This window comes from Rhinatrema bivittatum, chromosome 3 (assembly GCF_901001135.1).
Source record: "Rhinatrema bivittatum chromosome 3, aRhiBiv1.1, whole genome shotgun sequence".
In the NCBI taxonomy this organism is placed as follows: Eukaryota; Metazoa; Chordata; class Amphibia; order Gymnophiona; family Rhinatrematidae; genus Rhinatrema; species Rhinatrema bivittatum.
Genome location: NC_042617.1, coordinates 365,556,870 through 365,572,321, shown reverse-complemented (window position 1 = coordinate 365,572,321; position 15,452 = coordinate 365,556,870). Strand labels below are relative to the sequence as shown.

The 15,452-nt window shown below is 43.2% G+C and overlaps 1 protein-coding gene across 4 annotated transcripts in view; it reads right to left on the bottom strand.

The window, feature by feature from the left end:
• SNX14 (sorting nexin 14) overlaps positions 1-15,452 on the bottom strand; it is a 271,117-nt gene that overhangs the window by 186,719 nt on the left and 68,946 nt on the right. For all 4 annotated transcript variants that reach the window (XM_029595485.1, XM_029595488.1, XM_029595486.1 and 1 more), the window contains exon 7: positions 14,931-15,015. In XM_029595485.1, the coding sequence (XP_029451345.1) occupies positions 14,931-15,015 (85 nt within the window). The remainder of the gene's footprint in view (positions 1-14,930; positions 15,016-15,452) is intronic.

Here is a 15,452-nt window from a genome sequence, read left to right as displayed (position 1 = left end):
GGTCAAAAGACGTGCCGCCGCATTTTGCAAGAGTTGCAGAGGGCAAATCGAGGAAGTCGGAAGGTCCAATAGCAGGGCGTTACAGTAGTCTAGTTTGGACAATAAAAGAGCTTGCAAGACTGTACGAAAGTCACCACTATGTAGCAAGGGCTTTAATTTTTTTTTAATATCTGTAATTTATAAAAACTGTCTTTAACTATGGCTTTTATCGAAGACTTCAAGTTGAGCTCACTGTCCAAAGTGCAACCTAGCTCCCTAACTTCCTGATGAATATTGTAAGTAGGGGGCCTCAATCTAATGTCTGTTATTATATTTTCCGTGACTTTATTGCAAATCAGAAGAATTTCAGTTTTGGAGTAGTTTAAAGAAAGGGACATCTGGGTGAGTAATTGTTGTACAGATCTGAAATAAATTTCCCAAAGTTTCAAAGTTGTCTCTAATGAATCTTTAATAGGGAGAAGAATTTGGACGTCTGCGTATATAAAGTGAACTAGTCCTAAGCCTGCTAGAAATTTACAGAGAGGGGCCATATAAATGTTAAAGTGTGGGGGATAGGGACGAACCCTGTGGAACCCCCGAGGAAATATTAATTGTTTTGGATTTGGCTGATCATAAGAACATGCCATACTGGGTTAGACCAAGGGTCCATCAAGCCCAGCATCCTGTGTCCAGTAGTGGCCAATCCAGGCCATAAGAACCTGGCAAGTATAGGATCTGTTTGTGAGGTAAGATTTGACCCACACAAGGGTCGAATCTGCTAGGCTGATTTCTTGGAGTCTCATTATCATAGACTCGTGATTAATGGCGTCAAAGGCAGCAGATATGTCCAATAAAATTAGTAAATAAGAATTTCCGTTATCAAGGTCTCTTAACATGATGTCAGAAAGAGAAATGATTAGTGTTTCGGTGTTGTGAAATTTCCGAAGGCCGAATTGAGAGGGGTAAAGCAAATGGTTATTATCCAGGTGATCCATAAGTTGCCGGTTTACTGCCTTTTCCAATAGTTTTGCTAGTAAGGGGAGAGTGGAAATAGGCCAAAAATTCGCAAGATTATCTGGGTCTAAATGGGGTTTCTTTAAAATGGGCTTGGCTACCGCACACTTTAAAGAATCAGGAAAAGTGTCATCTTCCAGGGAAATGTTTATAATGTCCGCTAAAGGTCGTACTACAATGTCAGGAATAGACTGAAGCGATTTTATTGAAATTGTGTCATGCGGGAGAACCGCAAGATTCATCTTTTTGAGGGCAGTGGCAATTTCAAGCGATGGCACCTTGTCAAAGACAGTCCAATTTATGGCGGGATTGGAGGGTAATAATATGACTTGCTTAGGAGAGGAGGCCAAGTTGTTTAGAATGTTGTGAATTTTTTCTATAAAGGTGGCAAATTCGTTTGTTTTGTTTTTTAAATTTTCAGGGGACAGTGATAGAGATTTAGACATAGTGAACTCTGAAACATACACAAAGTTTTAGGATTAAATTGAAATTTATGGATTTTCTCCGAATAAAAGTCACATTTGGCCGAATTTATTGAAGATCTTTACTTATGGAGGGCTGCTCTATAATATGCAAGCGATGTGGAATTGGGGTGTTTACGCCAAATTCTTTCCAGATGGCGCAAACCCTGTTTAAGGAATTTTAATTGTGTTGAAAACCAAGGGGCTCTGTATTTTTCAAAAGGAAAGATCCACTTCTTAAGAGTAGACCAAAGAGACTTGGATAAGTAACAATCTTTTCCCAGGAGTTAACAGCGGTAGAGGAGGTAGAGATATCTAGATTTGCAAGAGCTTCAGGCAGGCTGGCAATAAGGTCTTTTAAATTAAATTTCAATTTTCGGAGGGGGAAGCTTCATAGACTGTTTTGAATGATAAGGAGGAAGTAACAAGATGATCTGACCAGGGTACTGGCAAGCTGCTGGGAGATTCATTTATGTCAAAAGCATCATTAATAAACACAAGATCCAAGGAGTGGCCAGCTTTGTGAGTTGGGGCTTTAACGATTTGGCTGAAGCCTAACGCTTCCAAGGTAGATAGAAACATTTCACAGCTGGCTGACAAAGGAAGCACATCTATGTGTAAATTAAAATCACCAAAAATAACGGTGGGAATGTTAGGATCGATTACTGTCATGAACAGTTCAATTAAAGGTGAACAGTTATGTTCTAATAGACTGGGAGGGGTGTAAACTAAGCAAATTTGAAGAGAACTGGATTTAAAGAAAGCTGTCTCATAATGGGATATTATACTGAGATCCTGTTGAATTAATTGCAATTTCTTGTGTGCTAACAGCATTATGCCTCCCCCTCTTTTAGTTGACCTGGGAAGGGAAAAGATATCATATACATCGGGAGGTGAGGGGAAATAGTGAGATGTGTGACAGAGGAACCCGATCGGGAGACCATGCCCCCCCCCCCCCCCCCCGACGTCACAGAGATTCGTCGGCAGTTGAAAAGTGCCTCACCACCAGGCGCCGCAACAAAGGTGCAACCCTTTGTGCTTCATTAAAAATTCTTTCATTTATTTTTTCTGTTAATTAACCTTTTTTCCCCAAGTTCTTACCTTTATTTTTTTTTTATTTTTTTATTTAATACATTTATATACCGTTTCACCAAATGCAAGAAATGACCAAAGCGGTTTACAATATTTTCAAAAAAGAAAATAAAAGAACAAATTAAATGAAAAACACAAATGAAACTAAAAAAACAAAAGAATAAAATTACATTAAAACATCATGATCAAAATCCTTGTTAACAATTTTAGATATAAATGTTCATTGTATTAGACTATGGAAATATATTTCCTGCATTTTCTGTTTTGCATTTGATGTAAGAATGTCGGATTATAAAAGTTAAAAATAAATAAGTGAATGAGGTAGCTAATTGATTAAAACGGAGTCAGTTGATTTGAGCCAGGTCTCAATAATGCCACAAATGTCTGGTTTGTGATCATTGAGATGATCAAGTAACACTGAAATCTTCTTGGTAAGGGACTGAGCATTAAATAAAGATAAGACAGTTAACGCCATCAGCTTGGCGTTGGGAATAATGCAAACTGGAATTAGTGCCCGTTCTCTATTAAAAGTGGTTCTTGAGTTTCTGGCTGATTTCTTCCGGTGGAAGCTGACCATGCTTTGAATTGAGAATTCCTCCATGATAAAAGAAAGTACTTACAGCTTGCAGTGAGAGATCAAACGCTATTGTCAGAAAGAATAATGTACACGGAGGCACCCAGGAGAGGCACAAAGGGGGAGCACTAAGGGGAGATCCCCTTAGGTGTGCTCCGCCGGCACATGGCGCCGACCGAGTCAGCATCTTTTTAATGGCCCCCGCGCCCGAAGATGATGTCAATGGAGGAGGGTTGATGCCTCACGGGGGGGGGGGGGGGGGGGGGGGGGTGGACCCAGTCTCTGGGAGAGTCGGTAAGCAGAAACCAGGCAGATGAGCAAGCAGGCAGGCAAAATTAATACCGAGCCTCAGAGTGGTAAGCAGAGGCAGTAGACTTCTATCCCCTGGGCAATGAAGCCTCCGTCCGAGTCAGTGTCTTTTTATGGCCCCTGCGCCTGAAGATGACTTCGACGGAGGAGGGTCAATGCCTTACAGGGAGGGGGGGGGGGGGGGGGAGACCCGGTCTCTGGGGTACGTAATGGAGCTTCATTATTCAGTCTCTTATGGGTGATAGAGGCAATCATATTTTATACACCAGGCAACAAGTGAAACAGTGCAGGGACTGCAATATACAGTAGGTGTTATGTGATTCTGAAGACCAGCATCAGTGAAAATTCAAGCAGCTGTATTCTGTATGATCTGTAATGCCTTAATCGTATTTGTGGGCAACCCAATACAAAGAGAAATACAGTATATTATCAGGGATGAACTACTGTAAGACATTGTAGCGTAGGGCAAAAACCTGTAGAAGGCAAAAATGGTTTAAATTTTTGCAAGGAATGTAATTTTTTTTTTCAATTTATAATTTTTATCATCAAAATTAACAAACAGTGGTGTTAGATACATGCCAAAGCGTAAGTACATCAATGACAACAAAAACATGCCCTGTAACTCCTGATGTGCCCCCATCCCTCCCTCCCCCCTCTACCTATCCATGAGCTTGTACAATCTACATCTAACACAATGCTGTAAGTACTCTATAAGAATAGGGGTTAAGTTCAAAATATAACCTTTGAAATTTCAGAATGACATCTTGATTAAAGAATAAGCTACTGGTGAGCCTGCTGTTTCTCCCATTGTAGAAATGGTGTCCAAATTGCTTGAAATTTTGATGAGTCGTGAATCTCCACAGTTATTGCTGCCATTTTACAATAAAAATGCACTTTCCGTTGTACCATGTGAAGAGAAGGTAACTCAGACTGCTTCCAATGACTTGCTATTGCTATCCTGGTTGCAATAAAAACTTGCAGACAAAACGCCTTGTGTGGTTTATCCAGGGATGGTAGTGGGTAGTTAAGTAGCATGAAACTAACATCCTGGATGCCTGTACACTCAAAAGGCCTTCAATCCATAAGGCTACCTCTTTCCACAGCCGTTGCACTCATTCGCAGGAGCACCACATATGAAGAAATGTACCAAGTTGTCCACAGTCCCTCCAACATAACTTATTCACATGCGAATATCTTTGATGCAAAGTATGCGGAGTAATCTACCACAGAGTAATCAGCTTATAACAGTTCTCTTGTTGCGTGGCTGACACCGAGCACTTACGAGCAGCGGTATACACCTGTGTCCACTCTTCTGGACTCAGTGTCCGCCCTAAGTCTGTTTCCCAACTCGTAACATGTGGATAAGACCGGGTCTCTGTGCCAAGCAGCAAAGCATACAACTTAGAAGTCATACCCCTTTTTTTTATCAATATCTTCACAATAATGTTCTATTAATGTTTTATCCTATATTAAAGATAAAATCAGAGAAGTGTGTAAGAAATGAGTGACCTGGCATCCGGCTAGGAAATCCCATTTTGGTAACTGATATACTTGCTGAATTTCTAACCAGGGCCTTATGGAATCGCCTCTGAGTAGATGTTCTATATGATGGATGCCTTTTGTTTGCCATGCACTAAATGAGTAATTTTCACGACCTGTTGCGAACTGAGTATTATACTACAGACGGGTAGAGTAGAAATATATCTTAGTACCCACCAAACGCCCTTTCCACTTAGACCATATTTTCATAGTTGTTTCCAATACCATAGACAGTTTCCCTCGAATAATCCAGGTATCATGGGGTTGCCACACCATCGCTGCGAGTGGCATTCCCCCTGCAATTTGTTCTTCAAAGGTTACCCATTGCTTCACATAAACCTGTCTATGCATTGTAATTGCAGTCAGCTGTGCTGCTGCATAGTACCATTCCAAGTTAGGTACACCTAGACCACCTCTGTCCCTTGGTTGATACAACAAGTGCCTAGATACCCGGGGGGAGGGGGGCGCCTGTGCCAGATAAAATCAAACAGTATCTTTTGCCACGAGCGTAATGTGTCGCCAAATGGATATTTCCTATCTCACTATTAGCTTTGATGCCGAGAAGACGTTTGATAGAGTAAAGTGGAAATATCTCTTCACTGTACTGGGATGGATGGGGGTTCACTGGTTTTTACTTGCAGGCGTTGCACCTTCTATACACACAGCCTGAGGCGGTCGTTATTGCCAATGGCATGCAGTTGGAACCTTTGGAGGTGGCTAGGGGGACCAGGCAAGGTTGTTGTCCTTTATCGCCTCTCTTGTTTATTCTACAGCTCGAACCTCTTCTCCTTGCCATTCAGCACACTCGAGAGATTGGGGGGGTCCGTATGGGTAGTCACATCTTCAAGACAGTGGCTTTTGCGGATGACTTGCTGGTTTTCATCATGGATCCTCAGAAATCCCTTTCTGTTTTAATGAAGATGATTTGGGACTTTGGAATTTTTTCAAGCTTCAGTTTGAATGCCACCAAGTCCTCCGCACTGGCTTATCCTCCCAATTTGAGGGACACGTGGCCGGACAATTTTCCACTGAGATGGGCGGGAGAGTCGTTGCGATACTTGGGAGTGCAGCTTCCAGTAGATCCAGAACGTATATATCACGTCAATGTTCCTTGCCAGGTACAGAAGATGGTTGACAACGTAGCGGGCTGGAGTAGACTTCCCCTTTCCCTTAGTGGCCGGGTAAATATGGTTAAAATGATTCTGTTGCCTAGATGGCTATATCTTTTTCAGAATCTTCCTATACTGGTTCAGCGCAGAGATGTCAAGGTGGTAGAGAGCGCTATTAGAAAATTTATCTTGGGGGGGAGGGGGGAGAGCAAGGGTTCCTCTATCCTGGTTAAAGGGTGCGACCGGTGGAGGGGGCCTTGGACTACCTGACCTGGCTGGGTATAATCTAGCTAGTAATCTGCGAATTGTGAGGGACTGGTTGGTGGACGAGTCCATGTATACATCCTTGTCTGCGGATAAAGCCTTGATGTATCCCTTGGCCCCTTCGTATGTGATACAAGCTAACTCTGTATCCCTGCCCTCTTTTTTAACCTGTACAGCTATGATTGGCCCGCTGCAGCAGACATGGAAGCATCTAACTAAACGGTTGCAGCTTCCTACTCTAAATGCTTATTTTTTGCCGATAGGTGGGAATGCAGACTTTCGTCCGGGAACCCAGTCCTCTATCTTTCAGACTTGGTTCACCCGAGCTATCACACTACTGTGTCATCTATTAACACGTGAAGGGACGCTTTTCTCTTATTCTGATTTCATGACCCAATATGGATTTGGGGTGACACACACCTTCCCATTTATGCAAGTTTGTCATTACATATGGGCCCTCTCAGCGGATGCAAAGTTACCCTCATCCTACCTTATTTTGGACACTGTGTTCCATTTTGATCGTCGTGTTGCTCCTTCACTGTCAATGTATTATAAATGTCTGCAACGACTGTCAAAACATGATCAGAGTCTGGTACTGGAATCACGCTGGAATGGGGACGGGGAGTTTATGGTGACCCAATCGATATTAAGAAGATGTTTTAGACGCATAGCCAGGGTCACGAGGAATCAATATTACCGGGAGTTGCAGTTTAAATTTTTGTGCCGGGCTTATGTGTCCCCTGTGTTGGCCTGCCATTTTGCTATAGCCCCTACGGCGGCCTGTATTAAACGTGGTCATAGTAAGGGCACACTCTCACATGTGTTTTGGGCCTGTGGCCCCATTCAACGATTCTGGCATCGTGTGGCAACATATCTAGCGGATCTGTTGGATGTTGCCTTTCCTATTACTCCAATGTGGTTACTTTTTGGCTGTATCTCCCAGCTTCGGATTCGGGACCCTGGCTCGCGCCTGCTTCTTCATAAGGCCTGTTTAGTGGGGAAGAAGATTGTTCTTTCGACGTGGCGGTCCGCTGAGTCCCCTTCCTTTTGGTCTTGGCGGAACAGTCTGCACTTCATGATGACCATGGAGAGCCTGGAGGCTCTCCATGGTCATCATGACACCCCAGCGTCGTAAGCGATTTCTGGAAATATGGCAGCCGTACCTGCAGTCGTTGACCCCTCGAGCTCGTAGTCTTGTTGTCAATGATTAATTTTTCACTCCCCTTTCTGTAATGGATGTAGCCTGACTGGGGGGGGGGGGGTATTTTGCAGTACTAAAAGTATTACTCACTTCTATAACAAGGGGGGGGGGGGGGGGGTTGGGTGGGGGTGTTGTAAGAGTGTTTTTTTTATTGGTGATACTGTTTCTGGGGTGAGATCAGAGTTCCTCTCACTTCCGGGTGTTGTTATATGTACTGCTATTGTAAAACCCAATAAAAATTGTTTAAACATAAAGAGGTATAGTAATCTAGGTAACATTCATTTTTACTATGGCTACATGTACTAACCAGGAATATTGTTCCCTATCCCATTTTTGAAAATCACGTTGTATGGTGTGTAGGAGCGAGGCATAATTAAGATGAAATAGGTCCTTCACGGTGAGACCAATGTGTACTCCTAAATATTTAAGGGAAGTGGTTGCGACTTTAAAAAGGTAGTGTCTCTTCAGCTCCTGAATAGTAGTCTGATCAGCAGATATATTCAAAAGCTCAGTTTTATCTATGTTAATTTTAAACATAGACATGGCACTAAAAGCACGCATCTCTTCTGTGATGCCTCAAATAGATTTAAGAGGATTAGTAAGGGTCAGCAGGATATCATCCGCAAAAAGTGAAAGTTTTAGATGCAAGGTCCCCGTTTTTATTCCCTCAATCTGATCTGTTTCCCTAACTCTAGTAGTAAGGGGCTCCAAGAAGAGAGCGAACAAAAGTGGGGACAGGGGACTACCTTGTCAAGTTCCCCATTGTACAGGAAAAAGGTCTCCATACCCGCCATTTACCTTGATCCTGGCCATAGGATTGTGATATAAACTTTTTACCCATCCCAGAAATTGAGGCCCGAACTGCATCTTAACCAGTGTTGCAAATAAAAAGTCCCTATGCACTAAATCAAAAGCCTTCTTGGCGTCAATGGCTAAAAGGACCAAAGGAACCTGTTCTGATTTAGCCCACCATAATATATCTGTAACCTTACGCATGTTATCCGCCGCCATTCTTTGTGGTATAAAACTTGGTCCCTATGTATTAACTGGGGGAGAATTGTATTCAAACATGCTGCCAGGACTTTTGCTAAAATCTTCAAATCAATATTAAGTAACGATATTGGACGATAAGACCCGCACTAAGTGGAATCTCTCCTTGGTTTCGCTAGTATTGTGATACCCGCTACATTTGAGTGGAGAGGTAGAGGGTCTCCTTCCCTGAGACTGTTGAAAAAGTCAGTAAGCGAACCTAAAAGCTGCGCACTACATGTCTTATAATATCCTCCCGTGAAACCATCAAGCCCTGGTATGGCTGTTTGCACTTCCGAGATATTAATGGGACTATCTAAAAATTGTTGAGTCTCTGTGAGATCAGGTAGTGTGACCGATTGCAAATATTGGTCTATAGCCGCAGGAGTAATTGTCTGGTCTTTACTGTATAATGAGGAATAAAAATGTGTGAAACAATCTCTGATTTCCTGCATAGTGGTCAATACCTTTCTCGTACTATCCTTGATCTTAGCTATGTTATTTTGGGTGAGGCGTCGTTTCAGTTGCCTGGCTAAAATCCCTCAAAATATGTCCCTCAAAATATTTCTATTGAATTCTTTCTAAAGCATACGCTATTTGAGAGGAATCCAGCATATTTCGTTCAGTGCGTGCCGCTTGTAATGTTTTCATAGTGGCATCACTAAGAGAATGAGAGTGTTGTTGGGCAAGTGAGCTAAAATGATGCATGTCAATTCATTTCGCCTTTTTCCCCTCTTTTTCCGTAGAGCTGAAGACATTGCTAAAAGACGCCCTTGTATCATCAGTTTTGAACATTCCCATAACAAACCCACTGCTTTCACTGACCCATATTAAGGTTAAAATAATCCTGAAGAGAGTCTACGATCACTTTTCTATTATCAGTATCCCTCAGTAAGTCTTCCCGTATCCACCAAAATTGTAAGCCTGAGTCCAGGGGAGCTACCATTACTGAGGCCCAGATCGGGGCATGGTCAGACCAGGTGATGTCACCGATTCCCACATCTGTGACCTGATTTTGTATGCCTTTATCTATAAATAAGAAATCAATCCTTGAATAAATATGAGGATTCGAAAAAAATGTGTAGGTTCCAGAAGTGGAATAGCGCTGCCTCCATATGTCTACTACAACCCAATTACTCATGAAGGTAGATAATTCTAACGTGGCCTTCCAGCCTCCTGCATTTCTATAATTAGACGTGTCTATCCTAGGGTTGCATACCAGGTTATGGTCCCCACCCCATATTAAGTGGCCTTCTGCGAAAGTAGTGAGTACATAGGCCAGGGAATGCAGAAATGTGCCCTGGTCTATATTTGGGGCATAAAAGTTTACAATAGTGAGCACTGTCCTATTAATTTGTATTTTCAGTAGCAGGTATCGACCTAACAGGTCTGTTAAATGGGACCTGTATGCAAAAGTCACCCGTTGGGCAATAAAGATGCCTAACCCGGCATATCTGGAGTTTTTTGTACTAGCAGCTAGGTAATATTGGGGGTACCCCTTAAATTGCAACAACCTTTCATGGTGCTTGCGCACGTGAGTTTCCTGGATCAAAACTATGTCCACATGCTGGCAGTGAAGGTTTCGCAGCAGGAATTGCCTCTTAGTATGTGAATTAAGCCCCTTAACATTAAGAGACAACACTTTTAAAGCCAACCCGAACTCCCAATATTCAATGGGATGTCCCTTTTGCCTCCCCTAACAATATGATCACCCCCAACAAACATCATGATAAAATATATCAAAAAAACCTTTCCCTTGAGCTCATGGATATGTTCCCCACCCCAACCCTCCCATTTAAACCATGTGGATCCCGCCCTTGGATACCTCCTATCATGGGGGTCTAGGTCTCCAACAAGTAAGCTGCATCCCTGGCAACCAAAAACTAACTCACTCATAGCTTTCCTCAGTCCAGAATCAGCTATGTAGTTCTAAGAGGAAGATGCCATGTTCTCACCATATCACGCTGCAGTAGTATTGCAATAGTCATCCATCGTGCAAAGCAGTAACAGAGTTTCAAGTATCTCCTGCATTCAGCGAACTTCTGAGCTGGTATCCTTCTGCTGATAAACTTGAAGTGTCCCCTTCTAGTGCTCCAGTCTCCTGCTGTTACCCACCCTCTGCCACCAAGGGGTATTTCTCATTTTGTTAGACACGGCCTCTGAACGTGGTACAATCACAGGGAGTGGCAAATTTGCTTTGCAAAATGCTTCCTTCGCTTCCCCTAAATTCTTTACTCGACGCGAGACTCCTTCCACAGTGAACATGAGGCCGGAAGGAAATGTCCACAGATATCTAAATGTTGCATTCCTGCAGCACTGTCGTTGCGGCTCTCAATTCAAAACGTTTGCGAAGGGTTGTCGCTGCCAGATCATTATATATGCATATTTTATGGCCTTCCCAAAGCCATTCCCGTTGTTTATGCGACACATTATACACCAGTGATTTTTCTTGGTAAGTCTGTAAACATATCAGCATGTCCCTGGGTTTCTCTGCTACTCTGGGACCTTAAGTCCTATGCACTCTTTCAACATGTAATGCTGGCGTTCCTGCCGCACTCTACGTACCAGCTTCAGCCCCGTCCGTCATTATGAATCGAAATATGTTCAAGACCACCTCCCTACAGTCTGTGTATTCCTGCGACTCGGTTATACCATGGATACGAATGTTATTGCGGCACAACCTGTTTTCCAGGTCCTCTACCTTTTCTGCGATCATTAGTTGTTCCACATGGTATTGTTGATAATCATCTGCCATTTTGTGCAGCAGCTCGTCCTGGCATTCTACTCTGGTGTCCAATTCATCCACTCTAGTTCTCATAGCTGCCAAGTCCTCGCAGACATTAGAGATGGATTGTAGAAGATCTTGTTTATGCTGTTTTAGGTCCTTCCGAAGGTCTATAAACCATTCCCATAACTCGGAACGGGTGGGCAGCTCTGATGGCTATGAAGGCACCGCGTGGTCAGGTTCCATTTCGGAGGCCTCACTCTCAGTCTGCTCTGGATTGGACGTGCCGCGGTCTTCACCCGCTTTAATGTAGGAAAACTGTGTAAGGTCGGGGCTTTTTCTCTTGGATGCCACTGCGGACCACAAATTACTCTTGATATGTTGATTGCACTGTTATAGGATGGATGCAGCTGATTCGGGCCGATTTAGATTTCTCTGGGAGCTCTCACTCTATGTGATCATTCCCGTTGGTGACAGCGCGCCCCCAGCAAGGGATGTAATTTATAGAAAGATGACCTTACAACACCGCTAATATGAGAACAAAAGGATAAATCCGAATCATCGAGTACCAAGATTGCTTAGCTAATAACAATTGGAATTACAATACTGTTACAATAAATCTTTGTAGGGATATCCACAGAGGGAAACAGACTCAAGATCATAACTTCAGTTTTAGTCATATTAATGATCAAGCAATTCAGTTTCATCCATTCTTCAGACAAACAGGGTAAGGCCATCGTCAATGTCTTAGTCCAAGATGTAGTAACTGAGGGGAAAAAAAGTCATCATCTGTATATACTCAGTAATTGACTCAGACTAGTTACGAGTTCACATACTGGAGCAATGTAAATATTAAATAAATAGTGCAGTTGATAGGGCAGATCCCTGCGGCGCACCTGTTGTCTACTGAGACCAAGACGACGAAACTGAACCCAGCTTGACCTCATCCATTTTTCCATCGAGAAAACCACTGCAATACTGACCCAGAGATTCCAAATTCAACCAAATGTACAATCAAAATCTGTTGAAAGTAGTAATCAGGAAAGGGTGGCAGAGAAGGATGAGAATGCAGCCTGATGTGGTGCTGCTGCTCTCCTCCTTGCAGCACAGAGGAAGCAGGATGGAGAAAGGGAGTTGGTGCTACAGGCTGAAGGTAGGGGTGGGGGCAGCAATAAGGGAAAGAGGAGATGAGATTTAGTGAGGTTGTGTAAAAACAGGGATTGGGGTTGAGAGAGAGAGAGGTTAGAAAGGTTATGGGAAAGGGCCTGAGAGACAGGATGAGTGATGCAAGGGCTGGAGGGATGTGTGTGACTAGAAGAGATAGGGGTTGTGTGACAATGACTAGGGAATTAGAATGTGCGTGAAAAAGGAAGTAGGGGAGGGTGAATGGTAGCATGTGAGTATGGCCAGATGGGATGAGGACAATAAAATAATTGTGGAGGAAGAAGAGGGGGGGGGGGGGGGGAGTAGGGACTAGAGGAGAACATGGCTGGAGGCAGAGGGGAGATAGTTCCCTCTTTTCTATCTGGATCTCCCTACCCCCCAAAATCTCAGGACCAACTTCCATCCCTCATCTTTCCTCCTTCCTTCTCCACCCCTCTTCCTCATCTTCCCTCCTCCTCTACCCCATCTGCAGTCCTCCCTCTATCCTCTTCCACATCTCAATCTTCCCTCATACTCTTCCACTCCTATACCCAATCCTCCCCATCTCCCCATCCCTCTCATTCCCCATGCTTCTCTCCTTCCCTCTGTGCCTCCATCTCTTACCCTTCTACTCCTGAAGATCCCCCCTCCCCATTTTCACATCCCTTCCTTTCCTACCTCCACAGCCCCAATCACAGCCCTTTTCCTCTAATAAAGTAGCAAATAAATTAAATGGACACAAATTCCTATTTTTATAAAAAATAAAAAATGTAATCTATAAATATTTGAAAACTTAACACAAATATGCCTCAGAATTTTGAAAAATCTGTCAAAGAATTTTCTATCCCTTGCTGCAGAATCTTGAAAAATCTGCTACAGGAAACTGAAGGCTCTGATCATAAGCTGAATGATACAGTGGCTTGGTTCTAAAACATGACACTTGTCTTCTCTGTGGTGTTTAATCTTGTGTCTGTGAATTGATTCGTCTTTAATGTCTGGCCTGTCTTTCCAAGCAGCTTGCTATATTGGTTGACGTTTTGGGCAGGTGATGGTGGTCAGTGAATTGAAGAGTAATCCAGAGTTCCACAATTCATGCCAATTCTCCACATTCAGAAAAAATTAAGAGTTGGGAGTTTGGATGAACGAGCTATGTTTTTGTCTCTCCACTCTTGTACTTACTGATATTTTTATTGTGGCAGAAAATATTTTATTTACATTGATAATTATTTTATTTAGATTTATATTCTATTTTAGCATTAATCATTTTTATAACAATTTACCACTGATCTTTCTTAAACTAAATAATAGCTAACAGCCAAGCAGTTTGTGCCTAATTTCATCTATGCCTCCCTGAAGAAGCTAGTCTTGTAGTTTGATCTAAATACATTTCCACAACAATCATATCCATTGAAAATATTTCAGCCTCTCTCTCTGTGGCCTTTAACGTTACTTGTCACCATCACATCTCTACCCAGTAGAACATGTTATTAGGTTAAATATCATCATAGTTAACACTACAAACAGCTTCTATCTGCAGCTGAATTGAAAGGAAGGCAAAGTCATTTTCTATTTCACAAGCCGTTAAGCCCGTCACAACGGGCTACATTACATTTTTGTTTTCGGTCCATTTTCGAAAACAGCACCCTCCTACACTTTTTCTCCCTCATTCCCCCTTCCCCTCAGTCACTCACCCCCTTCCCACCCCTCAGTCTTACTCACTCTCTGTCTCCCACTGCCTCCTTCCCCTCACTCTCACCTCCCTCCCCTTCCCTCAGTCACTCCCACCTCTCTCCCCTTCCCTCAGTCACTCCCCACCCTGTCTCAATCCCATCCCCTCTCCCTCAGCCCTCCTCCACTCCCTTTTTCTCTGCTCCACAACTTATCCTTCCACTTCCTCACATCCCTGTCTCTCACCTCTCCCTCCCTCAGTCCCTCCCTCCCTCCCCCTCACTCAGTCCGTCCCTCCCTCTCACTCAGTCCCTCCCTCTCACTCAGTCCCTCCCTCCCTCCCTCGCTACTGGCCGCCGCTGCTCCTCCTCGTCGTTCGCTGCCGCCACTGCCACCCGACGACGACGCCGCCGCTGCCATTGCCACCCGACGCTGCCATGTTTTTTTTTTTTTACGCTGGCTAAGACCGACGTCCTTGCCCACACATGCGCAGTAGAGCTGTGCTCTACTGCGCATTTGCGGGCCGGTCATGGCCCATTTATAAGGTAGATAGAATGGGTAGTGGATACATTAAACAGCCTTCCATAGGGAGGTATGGGGGCCAAACTTGAACTGGAATACAAAAAAGATTAATCCTTAGGTCGCATAAAGTGAAGATAAAACTGGAAGTATGTTGGCCCCTGCAGTACTGCACCAGGAAAGGAAAATGATCAAACTAGATAGGCCTTAAGGTCTTTAATATCATATGATTCTATGATTCTCTGCTTCACAAAACAATTGTCTGTTCATTTAGACTTTTTACAGTTACTTTACAGTACTGTACCTTTCTGTCTTGCTTTAGCTATTACTTCAATGTGCTTCATTGCAGCTTTTAACAATTTTCCTGTTATAACAGTTGGGATATGCACCTAAACAGACACAAAATTGAAGAAAATATAAAGGAATTTACAATTATGCACTTACAGTCCAATTAATTTATAGAGGTTTTGTGAATAATATTTTATATTATGCTATATTTTCCATTCATATTAAAGCAGTGCTTTTATTCTTGGCTCTCCTTGGGGGTGGGATGGGAAGAGGCAACCACCCAGGACCCTGCCTCCCTACAACTGGCCGCAAAGTCTATCAGATGACAACACTGCAAATATTACACCCAACCCAATACACCCCCTCGAAAAAATGGAACAAGTCAGACTGGTACAGGTTACTACACACTAGTAGCATACCTCACTTTGATCACACAGACAGAATGCAAACAGACCCTCAAATACAAAATAACCCCTAGATTCATCAAAATGCTATATCACCACATGATTAACACCTGCAGTAAGAGAAAGGAGCGTGT